Source organism: Arthrobotrys flagrans (genome assembly GCF_004000055.1).
Source record: "Arthrobotrys flagrans strain CBS H-5679 chromosome Unknown unitig_15, whole genome shotgun sequence".
Lineage (NCBI taxonomy): Eukaryota > Fungi > Ascomycota > Orbiliomycetes > Orbiliales > Orbiliaceae > Arthrobotrys > Arthrobotrys flagrans.
The window spans coordinates 381,843-404,521 of record NW_027137545.1 but is presented as its reverse complement, the minus strand read 5'-3'; the positions used below and the strand labels follow the sequence as shown (position 1 = coordinate 404,521).

General features: G+C 46.4%; 7 protein-coding genes across 7 annotated transcripts; 2 read left to right on the top strand and 5 right to left on the bottom strand.

Moving 5' to 3' along the window:
• Positions 1-482: 482 nt before the first annotated feature.
• On the bottom strand, positions 483-2,146 carry DFL_000101 (uncharacterized protein; the record flags this gene model as incomplete). Its single annotated transcript, XM_067629563.1, has 6 exons — positions 483-700; positions 769-924; positions 976-1,401; positions 1,474-1,727; positions 1,801-1,916; positions 1,979-2,146. 6 exons carry the CDS (start codon positions 2,144-2,146, stop codon positions 483-485), a joined length of 1,338 nt encoding a protein of 445 aa, XP_067494623.1.
• A 3,835-nt stretch (positions 2,147-5,981) lies between these two features.
• DFL_000100 (uncharacterized protein) lies at positions 5,982-7,166 on the top strand (the record flags this gene model as incomplete). The annotated part of the gene is made up of 1 exon (XM_067629552.1): positions 5,982-7,166. The coding sequence occupies one exon, from the start codon at positions 5,982-5,984 to the stop codon at positions 7,164-7,166; it is 1,185 nt and encodes a 394-aa protein (XP_067494622.1).
• Positions 7,167-7,986: 820 nt separating this feature from the next.
• DFL_000099 (uncharacterized protein) lies at positions 7,987-8,964 on the bottom strand (the record flags this gene model as incomplete). The annotated part of the gene is made up of 1 exon (XM_067639853.1): positions 7,987-8,964. One exon carries the CDS (start codon positions 8,962-8,964, stop codon positions 7,987-7,989), a length of 978 nt encoding a protein of 325 aa, XP_067494621.1.
• An 801-nt stretch (positions 8,965-9,765) lies between these two features.
• On the bottom strand, positions 9,766-11,375 carry DFL_000098 (uncharacterized protein; the record flags this gene model as incomplete). The annotated part of the gene is made up of 3 exons (XM_067639739.1): positions 9,766-10,182; positions 10,293-10,995; positions 11,065-11,375. The coding sequence occupies 3 exons, from the start codon at positions 11,373-11,375 to the stop codon at positions 9,766-9,768; spliced, it is 1,431 nt and encodes a 476-aa protein (XP_067494620.1).
• Positions 11,376-12,242: 867 nt separating this feature from the next.
• Positions 12,243-13,230, bottom strand: DFL_000097 (uncharacterized protein; the record flags this gene model as incomplete). The annotated part of the gene is made up of 3 exons (XM_067639626.1): positions 12,243-12,648; positions 12,845-12,908; positions 12,972-13,230. 3 exons carry the CDS (start codon positions 13,228-13,230, stop codon positions 12,243-12,245), a joined length of 729 nt encoding a protein of 242 aa, XP_067494619.1.
• Positions 13,231-14,667: 1,437 nt separating this feature from the next.
• On the top strand, positions 14,668-15,321 carry DFL_000096 (uncharacterized protein; the record flags this gene model as incomplete). Its single annotated transcript, XM_067639511.1, has 1 exon — positions 14,668-15,321. The coding sequence occupies one exon, from the start codon at positions 14,668-14,670 to the stop codon at positions 15,319-15,321; it is 654 nt and encodes a 217-aa protein (XP_067494618.1).
• A 264-nt stretch (positions 15,322-15,585) lies between these two features.
• Positions 15,586-16,893, bottom strand: DFL_000095 (uncharacterized protein; the record flags this gene model as incomplete). The annotated part of the gene is made up of 1 exon (XM_067639396.1): positions 15,586-16,893. One exon carries the CDS (start codon positions 16,891-16,893, stop codon positions 15,586-15,588), a length of 1,308 nt encoding a protein of 435 aa, XP_067494617.1.
• Between the last annotated feature and the right edge of the window lie 5,786 nt (positions 16,894-22,679).

Here is a 22,679-nt window from a genome sequence, read left to right as displayed (position 1 = left end):
TCACGCTCTCCTCTGACGGTTTTTGCGGCGTTTTTATTGAAGAGGAGGTGATAATGGTGATGGTAGTGATGGTGGTGATGATGATATTGTTGATGGTGGCGACGGTGGCGAAGTAGTAGAAGGCCAGGAGAGTTGACAGTAATTTTTTATCACTATGAGGAACACATACGTAGGTCAATTACCTAGTTAGTGGGTACGTAGAAAAACTATCACTAGCTATATCAAGGACATCTACTTCATCCTGAGGACTTCAAGAGACTTCTAGTATATCCAGGCCAACTTTATCTATTTTCCATTTCGATTTTCCCTATACTCTTTATATTCTACTCGCCATACTATCCTTGACTTCAATATATTTATCTTTCCTTCAGTTCCAAAATCGAGCGCTGCCTCATTTCTCTGCCACACAATGGGCTTCCAGCCTCAAGACTGGACTTTCTATAAAACGGATTAAGGGATGGGGTTTGCACGCCTCCCTCGCATTACGAGACAATACCTCCCTCGATTTCTTTCCCTGTCAAAAGCCACAAACCAAGGGTGATAAAATACCACAGTTCCGGGAAGACGCCGGCTTTTATAGCCCAGCAGAGAGCCAATAGCATGAATAACCTTCGTGCACCCAGGGCTTTCTTCATGCACTGCTTGCTTTGTGCAAATTTCCTTCTAGAATCCGGATTAGAGCGGTAAGCGAGGACTAAGTCTTCATCACCGAATCGGCGTTAGCATTGTAAAGCGGATTCCTGAATGGCGTGTTGAAATAGAACCTACCAGTCCCCTCCCTTGGTATTTTAGATAGCCTCCCACCTTCGTCTCTCAGGAAGATGTCTTCAATCATCCTCTGCCTTCTTTCTCCTCGCTGAAGGGGTGCCAGCTCGAGAATATCATCTTGATTATCCTCACACGGCACAATCCTCCATGCCTCCCCTGCCCAATCCGATTTCGAAAAGAAACTTTTATCCCCCAAAAAATACATACTGCGCCGAAAAACCGAACTCGGCAAACTATCTTCATCCATCCTTGAAGGTCCGTTCGGAGATGTCCATTTGTGTAGATCAAATATCGTGATCTCTCCGGAATCAAGTGCGTGATTATCCGTCTTGTGAAGCCAATACTTCTTTTCCCGGTGGAAAGAAAGCCAGAACTCATCGCTGTATCGTATTTCATTGACGAACTCTCTGACCGCAGCTAATCTCGCAGGGAATCGTTCCACGTGCTCCATAACTCTCGCAAGGAGCTTTTCGGCTTGACGTGATCTTTTATAATCTAGGGTGAGGTAAAAACTACGAGGCGGTTCGATTATCCGATTTTCTTTGGTCCAGCGTTGGTAATTGACGTGGTTCTCGATGTAGGATGTTGTGCGACCCCTTCTTTGGATGTGGAGACTGCTATCTACGATCAAGTCTATAAAATCCTGATTATTAAGGATGTCCGGGGTTTATCAAAGCCGTATTGGTGGAGTATTGGTATACTTACGGACATATTGCACCCTATTCCCTGCCCACGATCCAACATGCGGTGGCAGTATAACGTCTCTGACATGAAGGGCGGTCGATTTCAAAAACCGCGTACTCGTCACTGCCAGCGCCAAAAGGCTCAACGGATCCAGTTGATTGAATATGCGGAATAGGACACCGCTTGGTAGCCATGATAGCCTACCAATTGCGTCTGGATCCTCCTTTAGGGACCTTGTAATCTGGTTGTGAAGTCTCGATATCTTGTAGCGTTCACTACCAAGCCGGGCTTCAGTTAACAAGGAGTTTTTACTTTATAAAGGTGGGCAACCCTTTCATCTTCCCTCACCTTAACTCTCGATCCAACATCATTTCTACGAAAGCCTTTCTGATCGCCCATTGCTCTTTCCGAAGGGCGAATAAGTCTGGAAATCGTTGATTCGTTTGCAGGGGGTATATCATAGTCTACTTAATTGATCAGCGTCCACAGCTCTAACAGACCTCATACTCCACGAAAGAAGACATACCTCCTCCGTATCGATATTAACAAACATCCCTGCCTCGATATTTCCTTTTCTTTCCAAAAATGGGGTTAGTTCCGGTGGCAAATCTGGCTTGGGAAGTGCTTTCGGTGAGGGGGGAGCTGGAGGCCGTGGGGCCGTCGCATTGTTTTGGCTTGTAGTGGCCTTCGACATCTTGAAGCTGCAGGTATTTGACTTTCGAATATGGTTGAGGAAGGGAAAGAGCCCCGGGAGCTCAATGCAATCGGCCTTGAGCTGAAGGTTTTCTAAACTTTGGTGATGTCCTTTCGTTCTCGTGAATGTGTCGATACTATCTCGATAGCTCTCGAGGTGGCCGCAAAACTATAGGTATACGTAGGGTGATCTGTTAACCTCCATCTGATAATGAGATTGCCACGAACATTCCACAAAATCTAGCTTCCCTCTTCCGTAATGAATGTTGGTGGCAGTCACCTTCATCTCCATTGGCTGTCTCACGTTTCTTTCACAACATTGTCACAGAGAGAGAAGTGGTGAAGTTTTGCTACCTTATTGTTGCATTTTCCGTGTTGTCCACCCACAGCTCTTCTGCCGCAAAGTCCCGAATGAAAGAAACCAAGGAACCCTTCTTTCTTTCTTAGAACGATCGAGTCAGCGGCAAGGTATGCCTTCTCAAGTCCAACATTCCGTCCTTCGCAGGAGAATCACAAAGAAAACTCCAACTCTCACGCTAACAAGTTCGAGCTCATGAAACTCCATAGCCACCTTGCGCATGAAACTTCGGTGCCGCATCGGCGGATTAGCTTACCAAATCGAGACAATTTACCTAATCGGGAAGAGCCAATCAGATCTCGTTATTCGTGTCACCACACCCAATCTGGAATTTTGGGGCGTTTGTTTTCAATGCAACCGAGCTCTTGGAAATGGAAGCTTGGGTGTTTTTTCACTATTCGTAATTGCATGAATTAATCTAGATTCTTTATTTTAGTGGCCAGGTCTGGGAGTTTGGCTTGAGGAAACTATATGTGTTAAGCCGAGGCATTCAAAGCTCGAGAATACTCCGCAGCTGTATTCTGGTATCTGGAGGGATCTTCCACTTCGGACATATCGATAGCATATCATTTAGCATTATCACATTATATGGCCTCTAAATCTCCGGTATCAATGCCATTTATTCGCCGTTATAACATTAATTACCCAAATATTATGCCTTCGCCGTGAATAGTAGAATACACAAGAGTCGTAGACTGCCAAGGAATATTGCAACGGTTGGAAATATACCGCCCAACGCAAAAACATTGCATGATATTGCCGCCAACCTGCCCACTTGGAACTTCGGTCCAAAAGATGACAATGACTTCCACCATGGGTGAAGGAGATCTTTGCATACTCGAATATTCTACAGAGCTTGAGCCGTAGAAGTTGAGGAAAATGCCAAGATGAATAGGCAGCAATGCTTCAAAGTGATACAACGTTATGCATGAAAATGTCTCACTGCGTTCTGGCTCTCCATAGTTCCTCACCACCGGCCAGCTCAGCACAACTATCCCATCCTATTGCAAAATATCCCTTATGTAATCCATAGAGCAGTTCACACGACTATTTTGACCTTCCAAACTCCTCTTACCACAACACATTTTTCAACACATTTTTTTCCAAAGTAGGTATTTTAATCCATCCGTATCTCGATGAATATTGGAAATTTTGAATTCTGACGCTGCGATATGAGAGTTGAGACTCAATAATAGCTTGGTAAACTAATTCCGACAATATTTTATCGGTGGCGCGTGGCGGTATGAGTTTTTGAAGATATGGCGTTCCCTGAGTTTTCATGAAATGTCACGTTTTCTACATACAAATCCTGACCAGACGGCTCCACATGGCCCCACAACCGCAGATGTTCGCACTTATCGTTCAAATATTGGCCTGCAATACTCATGTATCGTTGCCATCTATCGCGAACTTCGTATATTTAGCTTCAAAATCCGGAAGGCTGATTATGGGGTTGGTGGCTGGGACCCACATCCCGATGTGGTCATTTCGACGAGATATTGGGATCACGAGGACGACTCCTGCGCACCTTCAGTTACACATATGAATGCCCCGCACCGGGCGATATCGTGGCATACATGGCATAGACCTCAATAGATGGTATCAGACGAATCGTATTCGTCTTTTCTTTTATATGGGGCAGTTTATGTGCTGTAATCCAGTTTCAACGGAGAATTTTGCTAGCAACTGCTTGTTGTTCTGTAGGCTAAGATCTCACAATATCTCGATATCAACACCCGAAACACAAAAATAGCTACATCTACGCTGCAATATCTGCAGTATGCTATCGCAATCGGACCAAACGATACGTAAGATACGCCGGTTACGAGATGTAGGCCCGACTTCAGCTGCTGCCTTACCTCCTACGGCCGTCACCCGTTTCGAACATCCTCCTACCCGCTCCTCCTCGAGAACGACAAGTCGCGAAGAAAAAACAAAGAATCCAAGCATCCCAGCTTGAAACCCGTCCGGTGTCGTGATAAGCTCCTGGGCCTCTCGCTCGGGTTCGCTTGCACTTGTGCTCTCGCGAAGCTGCAAGCTGCAAGGATCCGACCTATCCGAGGCGTCAAGAGGACTTGCTTATTGGCCACGATTATTCCTATCGCGTCAGTGAGTCCTGAAATTGAGGCTATCAGTGAGTTGACACCTTAGCTTATGTCTTTACTATCGACTAGTTGTCTATCTATCTTGTATTGGGCGATCCCAAAATAGCGGTTGTGAAACACCGAACTCCCTAACGTCCTGAATCCTCGACACTGTAGCTATTTTCGAGTATATACGCAGATGACCATCCGATGTCGCCATGTGGGCCTAGAAATCTTGAGCTCGCCGTTCAGAGGATGCAGAGCATTCAAGTCAAAAAGAGAAACCACTAGCTTCCTCACCGGTTGAGAGCTGCGGTAGCACCAACGGCAGTTACGTAAATTCCAAAATGTCGCACACGCGCAGTTGAACCAGAAATTTTGCAAGACCCGGGCACAATTCTCGCCGTCGGTCAGACGACACCGACCGGCTTAGCAATCGATCGTAGACATCGGTTGTCGAGATATGCAGGAACGGAAACAAGCAAAGCCCACAAAGCGGGAATCAAGAAAGGAAAAAAGGGACTTGAAACCAGCTGCGAGGTCGGGAACAATACGGCCGTACGAGCATGACATGACCTGCATTCATAGCTGCCGCCGCAATATTCCCCAGAAAAATCCGAAAGGCCTTTTTATTTTCGATCAAAGCCAAGCTGTCAAGTTTCAATGACCCATAACCTTGCGGCCTCGCCTCTCTCAATGCCCTGACAATGCCGTCAGCAAAAATTCCTGCGACAACGAAAAAGACCCTTTGTGAGCACTGCCACAGGCCGTACCTTGCATTAGTGCGGCAATCTTCCAGCTCCCTAATTGGCTGTTCCGCAGTCATGCCTCACACTTTCGACCTTTCAAGGGATCGGTCTAATCTAAAACAAGATTAGCCCCATCTCGCAAACATTTCAAAACAATTTCCGGGTTCACCATGACCACCATGGCTACCACGCGCACACCAAAAAATTGAGGGGGTGCAAGCTAGGCGGTCCAAGGCTGACGTTGTTGGCCCTGCCGTCAGCATGCGGGTTCCCCGGCCCTATTCTACTCATGCTCAAATGAAAAAAAAGATCGATGAGTTATTGTTCACCATGAGACAGCAACCATGTCTGCCAGAACGATGACAAGCGCAAGCGAACGGGGGAAACCTCTCTCAAAACTCGAAACATGAAAATCTCAATTTTTGCTAATTTTAGTCCCCTTTCCACTCATCTCAGAAATTATATGCAAAACGATGGTGGAGAAGATATATAAGATCCTGCCCACGGCTTCGTCTACCCAGTTCTTTCCACCTCTTCCTCACCAGGTTCCACTTGTGAGATCAAGTCTCCACCGAAGAATCCACATCCCCTTCGCTTTACCCTTTTAAGAACTACCACACTCCTCAACACATCAACATTTTGACAATGTTCTTCCACGCCCCAAGACAGAAGTCCCCAGTGAGGAATATATTCCAGGAGAATGTAGTACATTCCAAGATCGTCTGCTTAGAAAACGACCAAGCCCTCCTATGGCCACAATACTCGGTCCAAACTAGCACAACAACCCCGCAGCGCAGGGTAATCGAAGAACTAGTCCAATACCTTCTTAACCCTGCCGACAGCGCCATTATCGTCAAGCCTGTTCCCGTCCGAAAGGATAGACGGACCGAAGCTAAACCAAGCCTGACAACTCTTCCATCCTCGGTTCACACCATGATCACAGAATACCTTTCCGACTACGACTCCCTCTGCCTCGCCATCACAAGTCGTGATCTATTCAACAAGTCGATAGAACGAATGCAAAACATTGTCTGCCCACTCCAGAACATCGGATGTTGGTCCGGAAAGGCCCTTGTCCGTGCCGACCCAAGCAATCCAACTCCTACTGCTACTGCGGTTGAAGCTCAATACCTTGATAAGACCACCGATGCAACAATAATCACCCCAGCCCTCCGATCAAACGAAACTCTTTACCTTGCTTCTTTCCCCGATAAGCGTCTCGTCCTTCACGGGATCGCACATGATATGCATATCCCCCAGATCATCCGAAGATTCGTATCCGCAGCCCTCAGAGACAAGGAATACGAAAACTTGTTCATTGCGGGCGAGGAGTACGTTCTTCGCAATATCGACAGGAGGGAATATATCCGCTTCTACACCGATAAGATCAGAAGCACTGTTGTCGACGTCGGCGAATTCAAGGAAGGTGAAGAAACACCCATGGTTGAGATCCTACATGAAGCTGAAGTGTTGTTGGATGCAATCAGCTGCGCCCCAGAAGATACTTTCTCTAAGGAACGATTCGAGAAAGGTAGCTGGGCCGGCTGCAGAGTCGATATCGTTTCCAAGAAGCGTGTTGAGGAAGAAGAAGGTTGGAAATTGGCCGAAAAGAGCGATGTTACAAGACCCTACAACCGTCCTGAAGATTGCAGGGGAAGGTACTTCAGAGATGGGAACGGTGCGCTTAGGGACCGATCTAGGTCCGGATCGATGAGGAGGGATAAGAGCGTTGGAAAGAGGAATAGGATGTACTCTTTCCTCGGAAAAGAGAAGTTCATGCTTCCCGCTCAACCAAGGGTTTTGGTCGATGGTAGAATCATGTGGGCATAAAGACGCAGGAATCAACATTCTTTTTTTTTTTTTTTTTAAAGCAACACTCATAGCGATTGGAGTTTTTACTTTCATTTACTTTCTTTTTCACTCATTTTCACTCATTCGCCTGTTTCCTTTGTTTTGGAGTCAACTGGTACATAGCATCTACATCGGCGTTTTGATTTCCTAATTCGGCTGGACTTTTGACATTACTTCTGCACCTTGTACATAATACGGCGTTCCCAAGGAACTTTTCTTTTCGGAGTTTTACATACTTTTATTAGCATCGGGAACCTGGAATCCCAGAATAAATTTACATTCTTTTATAATGACATTTAATTTACTGTTGCCCGAAATTAAAAGTACTTTCTTTTTAGTTTAGAAACCCCAACTTGATTCCGTGGTATGGAGGAGTAAATATATGTGGCGAGTGCTGATGGAAGAATGTATAGAAGCCCTCGAAAGATGGAAATTAAATCAGTACCGCCATCAGTGCCGACAAGCGGAGGAGATATTCCACCGCCATAGTTGGTCAAAATCCAACATTACACCCTACAACCCTCTTTCGAACTTCCCAAAATATCGGCGTAGTCTACAACCGAACAAAACGTCTAGATGAAATGATGTCTTACCAACTGCGCTGGCAATTAGAGCTGGTAGATATGGGATGGGCAAGACTTGGAAAGACAAGTTGATTCAATCTTGTTAACATTCATTTAGTAGATATGCACAGATGTACTAACTGAAAGCAAGAAAGACTCTAGCATCCTGGCAGTTAAGAACCTAGCCTCGAGTCCAGGCGCACCCACTATATACGGACACTGTATACAACCTCCAACTAATCCGCCAAATGAAGCTTTCCCTCAGCATCATAAACCAACTCTCGAACCTTCACACACCTCAAGTGATTCTTCCCCGACAAGCTGGTATCATGATGGAACAAATACCATTTCCCATGAACCTCAGCAATTGAATGATGCGTAGTCCACCCCTCAACCGGCTCCAGGATCCTTCCAGCATACGTAAAAGGCCCTAAAGGACTATCTCCGATAGCGTAACAAAGGTAATGAGTATCACCGGTCGAGTACGAAAAATAGTATTTTCCATTATACTTATGCACCCAAGCAGCCTCAAAGAATCTTCTATCGTGATCATCGGCAATGATCAATTCCCCTTTGTCGTCGACAATAGCAGCTTCTTGGATCCCGCCGACGAAGCTGCGCATGTCGTCGCTCAGTTTTGCGACCCGTGGTCGGATAGCTGGAACGGTGCCCTTTGGTTCCATGTCCGTGTATGCCTCCGCCTTATACTCCCCTGTTTGCCAGCACTGGAGCTGACCACCCCATAATCCACCGAAGTAGAGGTACGCTTGTCCGTCATCATCGACAAGACAAGCCGGATCGATACTATAACTCTCCGGGATAGGTTCCGGATCAGGTACAAACGGCCCCTCGGGCTTATCCCCAACGGCAACACCGATACGGAAAACACCTTCCTTATCACGAGCCGGGAAGTAGAGGTAGTATTTCCCGTTATTGTAGGCAGCGTCAGGCGCCCATAGTTGTTTGGAAACCCATGGGATGTCTTCTTGTTTGAGAACGACGCCGTGGTCGGTTACTTCGCTGCCAATGGTGTCCATCGAGAAAACGTGGTAGTCTACCATGTCGTATTGGTCGCCGTTGTCATTGTCTTCGATGTCTGTCTCCCGGTCGTGGGAGGGGTAGATGTAGACGCGGTTGTTGAAGACGTGGGCCGATGGGTCGGCGGTGTAGATGTGGGTGACGAGGGGTTTGAGGTGGGAGGATGCGCCGGACATTTTGCAGAATCCTGTGTATATTGTCAAATACTAATAGTTGGATGATATATAGCTGCCGAATGATGAGGATGTAATTCTTTTTCTATTGATTTTTCACGGGGCGACAGTCGAGTCTTATATAGCCTCTCGAGTGCCCCGTTCGCCATAATTCCGAGGAGCTTAAGAGGCTCTAGCTCATCCCACCACACCCCGCAAAGTCGGGACTTCGGATAATTCCAGCACTGCTGAGCTGCGTGACGTCTCCGTTTAGCCCAGCTATTTAGCCGGCGCTGGACAAGGATGTACCCTTGCAGGCCTTACGGATAAATAGACAGAGCTACCTATGTTCGGGAACGAGTTTTAACTGTTTAGCTTCGGATGGGAGAAGGTTTGAAAATGATGGTGAGATGGAGCTAGATGTTTTGGAAGCGAGTTCCGCAGTTATTCCGAGCTGGTGGATTGATATTAGCCAGATTACGGGCTTGTTAAGTTGAGGATCGAGAACCGTGGCTGGCCATGGCGATTCTCGGCCGTCGACGGATTTTCGTGGAGTAGCTGAAATGCAACACTAGCAACGCAATAGAGCCGAAAGGTAGTTCGAAGTCCTTAGTATCGCAGCAGATGGGTATAAACATTCTATTCGGTGTACTAGCCCTCCAATAGATTCCATTTATCGTTGGATTTTCGATTTACTCTATATCTATAGCTTTTCTCTCTGAAAAATCTAGCTACTCCTAGAGCGCCTTGACGATACGCCAGTTTCAACTAGACCCCTCAACTATACTTGCCCTAGCAGATCTTTTCGGAGTATCTGAAGTTATCTTAGATTACGAGTGTAACCGAGCCCGGCCCAAACCAATGCATTTTATACGTCCCACGGGGCGCGTACAACGCAAGCATCGATACAAAACCCGACCAATTCCGATGAAGCACAAACCAAACGCTTCTAAGATACTCAATCCTTATTCTATGCTTTACGGTTCCGCCAGCCACATTCAGAGCTGAGGTCGAATCACGGTAATACCATCCGTAATTGTGGATATTCGGGAACCAGTAACGGGTTAGGTGGTCCATAACGGACCTCGGAGCGGTTACAATGGGACCGGAGGCCTGTAATGTTGAGTCGGTGATGTAGCGGGCGGGGTGGCCCCATTCCGTTCGTGTCTGGGTGGCGCCTGGGTGGACGAAGCTTGTTAGTTTGCGCAGGCGTCTTTCGGGGTCGAGACGGGTTGCGCGGAGCTATTGTCGGGTTATGATATGTCAGTGGCGTTATAGATGGTAAACGAGAGATATTGTGCATAATTTAATCGATGAGTCAACAAGATTGGGAGATGGGATTGGGAACTTACGTTAGCACTCCAACTGACTCTCGTCACATAGTCCAATTCTTTAAGGTTAGGAAAAATCCTACAAACCTCATCCAGATTAATCTCCCGTTCCTGCGTCACGGCTTTCCTCGTTTCACTATAAAGCCTAAAAACCTCCAAAGTATCACTGGCAAAACAATCAATATAATTCTGCTGGAACGTTTCAATCGTTTCAAGGAGTTCCGGAGTCGCAATCGCCGCGGGATTCACTTCTTCCTCTGCACATCTGAAAATAAAATGTTTTAGAGAATCCCTGACGTGCTGTGTATGTCGTCTGAGTTGTATGGTTTTTATCTCCAATACTTTCATTTGATGTCTATGGTGTGCGAAGGTGCTGTAGACTACTCCGTCCATTCGGGTTATTACTGGCGCCATGGGTCCGAAGTCGTATGATAACTCTTTAAGGTTCGGGTGAGTGTTCATTTCGAGTTCATCCCACACTGGATCATCGTTTCCCCTGATTCGGTCCGGTCCTTGGGGGCTGAGGTTGTGTCCGATGCTTATTTCGATCCTGCGGAGGTTGGGGGATGGAGGGGTGAATTTGAGGATGTAGTAGAGGACTCTGGCGTGTAGCCTTGCGTTTACGGAGTGGAAGGATAGAATGCGGAGGTTTGGAACGTTGGCGATGAAGTTGATGGTGTTGATGTTCATGATGCCTACCATGCGGCAGTCTATTTTTATTTCTCTATATTCCACAGCATGTTTTGTTAAAATTCGCCTATAAGAATCATGTACGTCTGAGGCAAAAACATACCGTATCTTCGGGATATGCTGAGAATTCAACGCCAACCAAATAAGAGTCACCGGTGTAAGCTCTATACTTCTATAAAACATCTCGTCCGCATGAGCCTGACACCAACTAGCTGCGAGACCAAACGCACCGATACTTGGCTGTCCTACTCTGTTCAAAATGTTCTCAAGGACCTCATTTGGCATTTGGCCCAGAAGTGAGATTTGTAGAGCATTTGCATTTGAGATGGCGGCTACGAGAGGTACTGCGGGTGAGATGCTAGGGATGTTTGGGATGTCTTCGGGGGGTTGGTCGTCTGCGGGGTTGCTATTCATTTTTGCGGTTGGATTGTGTTTTTAGCTTTGGTCGGAGCTATGCTATTGGTATTCAAGTATGTAGATAGAGGTATGGATGAATTAACATTCAGAGCTTCGAAGGAATAGCCTCCTAGGAATTTTGTGATTTTTACTGGTTCGCTATCAATCTTATTCGATGGCGCTTCTACATTTATCACCTTCGAGAGGCTGAAATCTTAGAATTTACATCAAGATTGCAAGCTGTCGGGACTGTCACACAATATAGCCTAGGCCATGTATTGGGGAACGGTATATCTTCCGGCCCAGCATATGACGGTTTTAGTATATCATTACGCGTGGTTCAAGATCAGAATTCCGAAACCGAAACTACATACACCCTAAATTAAGCGACTGTACACCGTTCCCCCGGATTTCCATATTGTTAACTTCTTAGATATCCCCGGTCACCGGATATAAAAGTAAGTGTATTATCGACGCCCCATGGTTTACATGTGGACTGTGAATTATATTACCGGTACAGTGCAAAATTTTGGGGATCCGTTCGAGCGTCGAGACTGTCATTGTCGCGGGGCAGCGTGCCTATTTACGAATACCAACCTCGCCTGGTATTATAATTATCAATAAAATTGAACTATCTATACCTAGACGTAAATGTAATGAAATGGAACCAACGGCGGCAAGTTAATTTACAATACAATAGACTGAGAAAACGAAAAATGTGAATAATATCGACATCAAATAAAGACGACCAAAACTAAATCTTCAAGCGCAACAGAACATGAACATACGAATCTAACTAATTACTAACCGGATATGAGAAATAATCAGAAATAGTGGAGTGAAAGGCTTAAAGGAACAGCCCAAGCGCAGCCACAACAGCAACAACTACCCCAACCACATTATCACAAACCACCTCACTTGCCGAACTCTCCTGCGCACTTCCACCCACAGCCCCCCCTCATCAGTCGGCATGGCCGACTCCGGCAAATTCAAAGTGCCAGACGGCATACCCCCACCACGAGATGCCGAAACCACAACAGAAGTAGCTTCAATCTCCATCCCAGTTTCAGTCCCCATCATCGTCGTAGTATTATCATCATCGTCACCGGTGGAAGAAGTGATGGAGGGTTCGGAGGTTGGAACGGCTTCAGTGGGGTCTGGAAACGGAATGGTTGGACGGAGGATGAAGGCTGAGGGGGTCGGAGAGGTGGTTGTACCCACGGCGAGGCCTTCGCCTGTACATACGATGCCACCTTCTTCGCGGGTGGCGCAGGTTGGAGTTGCGGAGGGGCTGGTAGTTTCTTCTGTCAGTTATGGTTCGAATGTACTGGTGAGAATTATGAGAGAAGCGGCTTACCAAACTGCCTGTCCGCTTCTGGTAGAAGCGACACCGAAGTTTGCACAGGCGGTTGGGCGTGGGCCGCAGTTTTTACCGCTCGTTTGGGAGTTAGCTAGTTACTGCTGTAGTGGCGGGTTATGATACCTACATAGGACAGCACTTCAACGTTCCACTTTCAAAGACACATTTATCCCCAGCGGGACATCCATCGACTACACCACCACCTTATCAGTATCTAAACCACAAACAAAGAAAAAGAAAGCAAAAGAACAAACCAAAAACCCCATTCCTCTCACAACAAACCGGCGCGCAAGATACATTCTCCCCCGCAATCTCACAAATAACATCATCCGGATTCCCCGTGATCGCATAACATGAACTTCCGATCCCGATGCTATTTCCCGAGCCCTGTCGTTTGGCGAGTGTATACTTCTTTGCGCCGTGGCGTTGAGGAGGATGGGCAGGTGCTGGTAGGTCCGCTGCCAGAGCGGTTACGGCGAGGAGGAAGATCGAGAGGAGGTTGGAGGAGTGCATTGTTTTGTAAGTAGGGTTAGGAAAGAATGTGGATGGGGGGTTATGGTTAAGGAAAGGATAGTATGTATAGGGGTGAATTTGACTATCGATGCTTGAATCTTTATATCTACGATTTAAAAAAGGTTGTAACGTGAAAATATTATCCTATAGAGCCGGGATATAAAGAAGGACTAGAAAATTCCTGAACTTCCCAAATCTTGACGGTGGAAGAGCGGGGGTATATATGCCCTCTCTCAACCAGTGAACCGAGCTCTGATTTTATGTTCACAGGGGCACGCAAGATAAATCCAACATGCTTTACGTTTCATCCCCGACCAATGTTGCGGAGGCGCAAGCTCTAATCCCTACAAATCCCAATCACTTCAATAACCCTTTCCCACAAAACAGGGTACAGAATAGGCAGCGGCGAGGCTCAGGGCAGTATGAATAGAACAGTTACACTTACCATTTCCAATTAAAAATGGGAGTGCTACGGCCAATTAAAAGGTAGAGTACACCATCGACCTGTCGGTGTTGTCGGCGACGGTGGCATGTTGGATTCGCTGTTGGGTATTTTTGGGCTAGGAAAGGTAGATGTTTGGGAGTAACAGGGCGCTAACTGGGCAGGGGGGGTTGGGAGTGAAACTAGCGGCGTGGATGTGAGGCTGTGGTTGTGAATGGGTTTTAAGCTTGCCCGTGCGATGTCGTTTCAAAGGAAGGGTTGTTTAGGTACATTTATTTGCATAGAATTATAGTCCGACTTTACGATCGCATGGGGTTCGGGAATGGGGTATCTATGCATGGCCTGCGCAAAAGGAGATCGCGCATCGGAATTCACAAGCTAGGGGTATCATGGCCGGTCCCTTATAGTCCAAGCTAAGTTATTCGGCAACCTATTAGGACTCCATATTTCATTAAAGGTATTGAAAATAACTGCGGCATCAATACTGAGCCCAAATTATCCCAGATGGGATGTTATTGATACATCCTCTATGCCGTACGGAACCAAAGACACTTCTTTCTCCATCGAGGGAGACCCGGTGGTCCCCGTGCCTCCGCCAAGTATCGCCAAGTATAGCCGAGGCCTAACATCATATCAACACATCCACCCTGTTGCATTTTTGCACCTGGCCCAACAGGCTTCATACGTCATGTGACGTCGTCACGTGATCCTGCTTCCCACTATCTAAACAAGCCACCCTCATGTAAATAATCATCGACATCGACACTTCACAACTTCAATAGCAATAAAAAGGGATTCGCGATAGCTTCAACTATCGGCCTCCCTATTTGTCTCTTTCACTTTAACAACTTGTCCTTTCCAGAAATAACAAGACCTACCCGGGCCCTCGCAGCACACCCTGTACCTCTCTATAGCCCATTTCCTCCTCTTCACCAAGCAGACCACATCATCCCCACCTCGCCCTCCCAAACCAAACCAATAAAGGGGTTCCAAAAATGGCAACCCCAGCAACTCGCATCCTCCTCCTCCCCGAACTCCTCGAACAAATCCTCATCCAAACCTACCACGCCCTTGCCTCTACAACCACCAAGCCTTCGCTCTCCATCCTCTCCCTCCGCTGCGTCTCTAAAACCTGGCAGTTAACTATCACCACCTCTCCAACACTCCAAACGCTTACTTTTCGAAATCCAAGTCTCTACGTTAACCCCCCAAAACCAAATACTAATGACTTAGCATCACGAAAACGGGAAATAAACCTCTCATTCAGATACTGGGTGTTGGAAAATATGGAGATGGATGTCATGGAACGTAGACTCACCGGTAGAAAGCGAGGTTTCGAAGACTTTCAAACCTTTACAAACCGTACAACCAAACTACCATGGATGTACCTCACCCAACCAGCCGTCACTTCCGTATCTATATGCTTCTCTATAATCCTATCTAGCACCGAGCTAAACACTTTATGGGATTCCTACAAAAACTCGTTTAACCTAAGTGATCGAGTAAAATGGAAGGGGGATAAAGTAACCCTCCACGATGATCACGGGATTAAGGCAAATTTTGTATTAGAGATGATGGTTGATGCTTTAAAGGTGCTGTATGGGTTGGAAGGGAAGGAGAGTTTGGGATTTCTATGCAGTTTGGGGTAGTGGAGGGGAGTTATAAGAAGCGTGAGGAGGAGTATACACTTTGCCAGGTGACGAATAGGAAGAGGGAGGAAATGGGAGGATGGTTGATTTCGACTGATTTCCGATAGGAACTATGAGGATAAATAGGGAATAGGGCTTGCTGGGTGGAGAGAGTGGAACTGTGAGTGTTTGATATTAACCTCGATGAAACCAAGTAGTAGTATTGTACCATGATCAATGTCTAGAATGCTCGTCTATCATGTATCCACTTCATCCTCGCCTATTTCACCTCCATTTCCCATAGCTACCCTCCTCGCTATCGTCGATATAGTCACCCTCCGTCTTGACAGGTCTCTTCCCTTTCTTCGCCCCCCTCTTCCCCCCTTTACGAACATATTGCTCCACTTCTTCCTCATACTCACTTCCCTCCTCCTCTCCATCCATCTCCACCTCCCCCCTCCCCATCCACAACCTCCCCACCTCCGGTTCATCCTCCTTTTTCTTTTTCCTCGTTGGATCGTAGAATGGATCGAATTCCTCCAAAGGTTTGTAGTCAATTCTGTATTCGTTCTTTACTTCTAGTCTTGAATCAACGAGGAAGATTCTAGCGGATCGGTTGCAGGTTTCGAAGAGTGTTTGTTGCATTCGTTTTAAAAGGTTCGGTTCTCTTTTTAGGATCTCTTTTTGACCGGCTGGGAAGCCGATTTCGACCATCCAGAGCATGTAGCTGTGCTTTATGCGGTAGTAACCGGATAGGATGCCCAGGATGTGGGATGTTACGTCGGTGATTGTGACGCCGGTGGGGTTTGTGATTATGAACGCGTCTTCCATTATTCTATCTGCTTTTTGGCGGTCGCGGAGTTTGCAGCTGAATTCGAGGGTGTTGAGAAGGGGACCGATGGGGCAGCAGATTGCTTTTCGCTTTTTGGGATCGGGATTTTTTTGGTAGATTTCTGTGAAACGGGGGTGGAAGTCTGCTTGCATCCCCAAGTAGATTTTGGAGACTGGGGGGTCGCTGATGAAGTCTGTTGGTGAGAAGCCGTCGACGGGTGTTAATGCTTCATTCACCATTTCTGAAAGGTTTGAAAAGTCGGTGCGGGGAACCGTCGGATTTTCGGCTTTTTCTTTCATTTTTGATCCAAGCCAGGTTAGGAATGGGATATGAAGACGGTGGGTGTCACCACCCTCCGCCACAAAGGGGTTTGTGAACGGCAGTATGTGTAATGAATATATTGCATCCTGCCAATATCGACAAACCCATTGGAGATCGTACAGGTGGCCGAGGGAGTAAGTTTCGTGGTTTTGTTCGAATGGGATTAAGTAAGAACCTTTTTGGTAGTCGGAGGGGGCGTCGTAGATGTATGATAGGATGTATTTTAGGAGGGAAGGGGTGAAGAAGACGGTTTTGATGGCGTGGGAGGGGGGTAATGGTGGTGCTGGTGGCAGTGTAGAGAGGTGGAGGTTGTGGAGAGAGGTTTTTAGAGGGGTCGTGGAGGGGTAGTTGGGGGTGGATGGTGAGAGGTCGGAGAGGGGGGATTGGGTGGGTAGTGGGCTGGTGGCATCGTGGCGGGTGGGGGTTGTGGGGACTACCATAATTAGCATGGGATTGAAGTGAGGATACAATGGACTTACTGGATGTCATTTTTTGAGATGATGGTGATTATTGGAAGGATGAGATGGTGAGGATGACGTTGCAATTGATTAATGAATTGTTTGTGAAGGTTGGTGGGTCGGTGGTAGTGGACTGGACTGGACTTGTGGTCACGGTGATATTAACTGGTGGAGGGAGGTGTGGCTGTGCTGTGAACATGCAGGCTGTCAGGATCGTGGCATCGACTGTTATCAGTTAAACAATCCCGTTGTTTACTCTGAAATCGTGACTATACGATTGCCATAGCTGGATGAAATGTACTTCTAGGAGATATAAGCATTTCTTGAGAGTAGAAAGAATCCATGGTGGACAATTATATTTGAGGGGGTTGTACTCGTTATCAATCTATGCTGTTTGTAGAATGTGTTAAAAGCAGTTTCCTTGTATTGGCTATAGAAGCTTTGCTATGATGCCTAGAGTACTACTGTCTATGAGTGTCCTCTCACATTCAGGGGGATCACTGACTTCAAGGGGGGTTGATTCACCTTTTGTTAAGGTCTACTGCTTCTAAGAATACAGCTGTAAGAAAGATATGCTGGTCTTTACCAGGAGATATTATTAACCTGATCTATCAACCTTCAGTAACAGCATTTACAGCATCACAACATCATTCTCCCCGTGAGGTTCCTCTTCCAAATTACCCCACCCCACATGGCCACCTCATGGCACTTAATAATAACATCCACCTCACAATCCACCTCCAAAATATCGATCTTCGGGTACCGGCATCTACCCACAACTAGGACTCGGAGTGTGGAGATGCGATACCGAAGGGAAAAAAGCATTAACTCGATGGAATGACCGTTCCCTCGACATTCTGCCCCGATGGTGTGTAAAGGGCTCTCTCTTTCATAAATTGTGCTCCAGGCGTTCTAACCAATATTCTGGATTGTATACTTAAGTTCTTCTGCATTTCCTCTTCTGTGCCGAACTTGAAGGTTTCTTCCTTTGATTTCATTTTTTCGATCCATCGGATATCCTCCATCTCCGCCTTCTTTATTCACTTTAGTTTCCATGGCTTTTCGTTCTCGTATCGTCAAATGTTGTCTTCTCTGGATCTCATCCTGGTTGTTATATAGTGTGGTGGTCGCTGTGTTCTGTTGCATTTTTGTTCTTAACGCATCTTGGCATTCTTGTTCTATAAATCATGTTACTGACGTTCTTTCCACTAAACTTTCCTTTTTCCAACGAATTCCCTTTATCCAACCAATTTCCTTTGTTACCCCAAGATTGCATCTCTGTCTTGTCGTGTATATATATATATTATTATTCTCAGTCTCTCAGGTCTTTCTCTGCCTACACGTCCTATTCTCTGCATACTTCCTGCGTATAGCTGATGGGGCAGCCAGATTGCTGCTTGACTCCCAGAGCCTACATGTTCACAACCTCACAATAGAAGTCACCGAAGGATCTCCGTAGCCCCTAACCAATTTCGATCGCTCTTCTGATCTGATCGATTGGGTGTTGTCATATCTGTCGTTCCCACTCTTCACTTCGGCGCGTGGCTTTTCCTCCTAACTCGCAACATCTGGGTCGGAAATCTTTGGGCCGCTATGTATAGCCATCCATCTTTGTATTCTTCATCACCCCTTCAGCATCGCATATCTCTATCAATCGGTATGCAGACATCAAGTTTCGTATGATCGTTGTCGTGGATCAAAGCTTTTTTTTTATATGGCTTTGATTATGGGATATCCGGAAAAAGGTTTTATATGTCGATTTGATTGGGAGGAAATTTTTTTTGCTGCGTTTACACTCTAGATCCCGATCACTTCGTAAATATATGCAAAGGCGTATTACCCATTGACCCGCTGTCGTGCATTCCATATCCCTTCAAGGCGGAGGATTCGTAAATAGCGCGTTGACAATATATATAATTCTTCATTCTTCTTTCCCGTTGACTACGAGGTGCGAATTATTCGCTTAATTCCTTTAATATCTTCCAATCTTGTAAGTGTGATGTGGGATTTAGGATTATGGTTTGGTATACATGGTTGTTATACAAATTGCATCATCTGAAGAACCTGGCTTAATCTTTGTATTTTGTAGTGTCCCGGTTTACGGTAACATCGAACTCTGCGTCTCTGGAATTTCCATGGATAGGCGATCAGTAGAGTTTGAAATACAGAGTGTTATGCATGGTGGGCGAAGTAAAGAAACGGCGTAATTAGATGTCCGGGGGCTCGATATACGACAAGATGCATCCGATATGCGCATTCGTTCTCGATCGATATCCCACAGTGTAGTTTTCTTTACATATAGATGTAGACATGAATTTGGTAATCCCGACCTTGCTGGTGAGGATGTCGGGGTGATGTGGATGTTTATGGTGTGGTTTGAGATGATGTCGTGGTGGGAAATTCCTGCGTCTGTGCGGGTGGAAATGCGTGCTGTGGTGGTTATAGACCTGTTGATGCGGGGGTATTTGGATATATCCGATTAGGAACAAGACCTACCGACCATGTTGACGGGAGGAAATTTTAATTTTTGCGGGATAATGGAATCATGTGGAATACAGGAGGAACGCAAGAGAATGGATTCAGGACCATGAATCAATTTATATGATTAGAAGGGAAAATCATGCCTATTTGGGGTCGATGGCCTTCTCAGCGACCCCGGATGCTTCGGCTTCTCCACCGGTATTCAGGACAATAGCGGTGCGGGTTAACCCACGCTGGACTGAAAGAGGTGTGGCTCTTCGTGTCACCATGAGGTGGATCTCTGTTCGAGGTAATTAATTCCCGAGAGGACGGCCTGATAGCCCTAGTCCCGATCGATCAAAAGGGAACAGCAACATCGTTATTTGTTGTAACCAGGGTGACGATTCTCTGTATCCTTTGCTAAAATGATGCAATTGCTGCTTTTGATATCTTATTGTTTAGATTTGTCGTCAACAATAGTTTATCAGCTGGCCAGAGCCTTTGGAGCAGAGTCTTCTGCGCCTAATGATAGCAAACTGTATCTCGGCTGCCGCGCTCCTAACCTGAAGCAATCCAATCAGGATCCCGCTGCTGTGAGCGACAGCCGATGCAAGGTTAACCAAGACGTGGGTCTACCAAATTAGGCCTTGGGATTTCAGCCCGCTAGTCTTTTGATATATCCTTTTTCGGCATGGAACAGGAACCCTTAACAGCGCTCATTAATTAAACATAAATGCCCATGAGTCCCTTTTGATTGTCATGAAGTTTATCTATTAGAAAGCACAGCAAGCAAATTCCTCGACCTGTTGCAGCTGACTTCGTCTTCTCGCTAAGGCGATTTTTCATTTACATACTTGTCTCACCAATCATAGCACCACGTCGTACCCATTTATCCTGCCATGGCAAACCCTCGGCTCCTCGAGATCCCCAACGACGCCTCGGGTTCTACGGCTTTTTTAGACGACGACGTCTTTTCAGAGACACATGATTCAACCGATACAGAGTCTGTCGATAGTCAGCCTCGTCAAAACAACTATCCTACCAGCGGGAGATCACAATCTGGCCGCATTCCACCCCTTAATCCGGAACTGGGCTGTCATATCTGCGGTGCCATGTTGTCAAATAGAGAATCCTTTCGCAGCCATTATCAATCCGTTCACGAAAGACGGGTCAAAATCGGGTGTAGATCCCCACGTTGCCGCAAACCCTACATCCAGGGCGAAAGGAAGGGAAAGTGGAATATGAAAAGGCATCAAGACATTTTCCATCCTGGTTTCAGTAGAGGGCTAACCCCGGAAGAAAGATGCGTGGTCTCTGATTACGATGTGAACACGGGTCGATGGGTTCGACGACATTGAAGAAGGTCGGCTGCACACGCAGAGGAAACGGACGACCTGGAAACAAATGAACTTATATATCCTTCCTGCAAAATACAGCCTTCTACCGCAAACACTTCTTTTATTTCTTTCGACCAATTCTCCTTTGTTTCTTTCATTCTTTTATATAAACCTAAGCCTTAATTTTATAATCCATTTCTTAATACCAGCTTTACCGAAGCACCTTTAAATAATTCCCCTACTTATACAGTTATTAGCTATTTTAGCATTAAGTTCACTAAGTAGCTATCGCCTGTTCTGCTTAGCTGCACGTCATAACTGTTTATCAATCCGCTTAGTAATAACCTTAGGTGCCTTGAAAGAGGTATTAGCACCTAGGCTACCTTATTGAATAACAGTTTTGATAATAAATAGTAGTTTTTTAAAAGTTAAACAAGCGCACCATAATACTGTTACTATCTCTTCGGGATTTTAGTGCTATAATGGCACCGCGCTGCATAGAATTGAGCGCCTTGCCCGGTAGCCGTGGCCCTAACAAGTCAATTGATACCTGTTTCGAAGCCATTGAGCCGGTATGTTTGGTCAATTTATATGGTTGAGACTGAGTTACGCCTCGTGTTCCTTTTTGTTGTGGCATTGGTTCCTTTGTTTTTCCAATAGTCTCTGAGTCTCTGGAAGTTGATACTTGGTTTTGTTTTTGGAGACGTGCACCAAACATCGTGGTAGGGGGTTGGTGGTGGTGAACGCGTAAATTGACTTATTTGTGTTTGTCAAAATCTTTCCGTCCTAGTACTTGTAGAATGTATTTTACACCAGGTATGGCGCGAAAATTGGAGTGCTGTCGTAATAGCTGAACGCGAAACCACTGATCCTGTATAGACTTTGCTTTGAAAATCACTAGCGGATTGAGGGCAACTCCTAAAGCGGAGACACACTCTATAAGTGACGTCCAGGAGCGTGAATGGTCTGTTTTTACTGGGACCTGACCCTCCTGATGGCTGGAACTTCCAATGACAAGGCCATTCGCACCCATCCCAGCCATTATACCCCCCTCGTCGGCGTTGTATCGTCGCTCTGGGGGGGGTCCAAGATACGGTCCGGACCGGTCGAAAAGCTTATTGATATTAACCGGATTCGTACAATTGATACGCTGCCGGTCAGTACGACGACCAAGCTTAGTTTTGACGTGTGGATGACGATTTAAGAAGTTGCTAGACCATCGTTTACCCAGTGGGTTGCTGTCTTCCTGTTTTTGAAGGATTTTGGTTGCAACACCCCGGAGTTGAGCGTGTGTAGGGGCACATCCCAAGGCCTCCTGGCGTAAGATCCATTCTACAAGGCCTTCTTCTTGTACTCTAGAAAGCCGCTGCTGGCCCTCGTGGGCTACACTATGTGGCTGTTGGGAGGTAAACCGGTTCCTGAGGGTAGTACGCGGTATCGCGTAGGCGGCGGCAGTATGGCGTAAGGATTGCCATTTCGGAGGTCGGATATGGCAGCGGCCATATCGACCTCGTTGTATTTGTGTTTGCTGGGCATTTGAATGGATTTGCAAGAAAAAAAAGGGTCAATACTGCAGTTGTAGGAAGAAGAGTAACATCAAACGCGTGGTCGTGTAAAGTAGGGTTTCGCTAAAAATTTTTCGGGGGGTCCATTTCTATACCGTTTGACTTATGTATGGTTCGCTCTAGGGTCCTTGTTGCCCGGGGATAAGCTGACGGAATAATATATAGATGCGTCAAGAGGGGGGGGGGGATTAATATACGATAAAAGAAACAGAGCGAGCGAGAATCGTCTCAAGCGGCAATTCTTCGCATTCTCTGTTATCCTATATTCCCATCAGCTACCGTTCTTCTCCACTCCAATGACGAAGGTGACCAAATAGCCGTCAAACGCCGAGCGCGTATGGCCGAGGCCGAATCTCGCTAGCCCGCCAAATCATACCATGGGATAGATACTCCAGCTCGGTGAAAG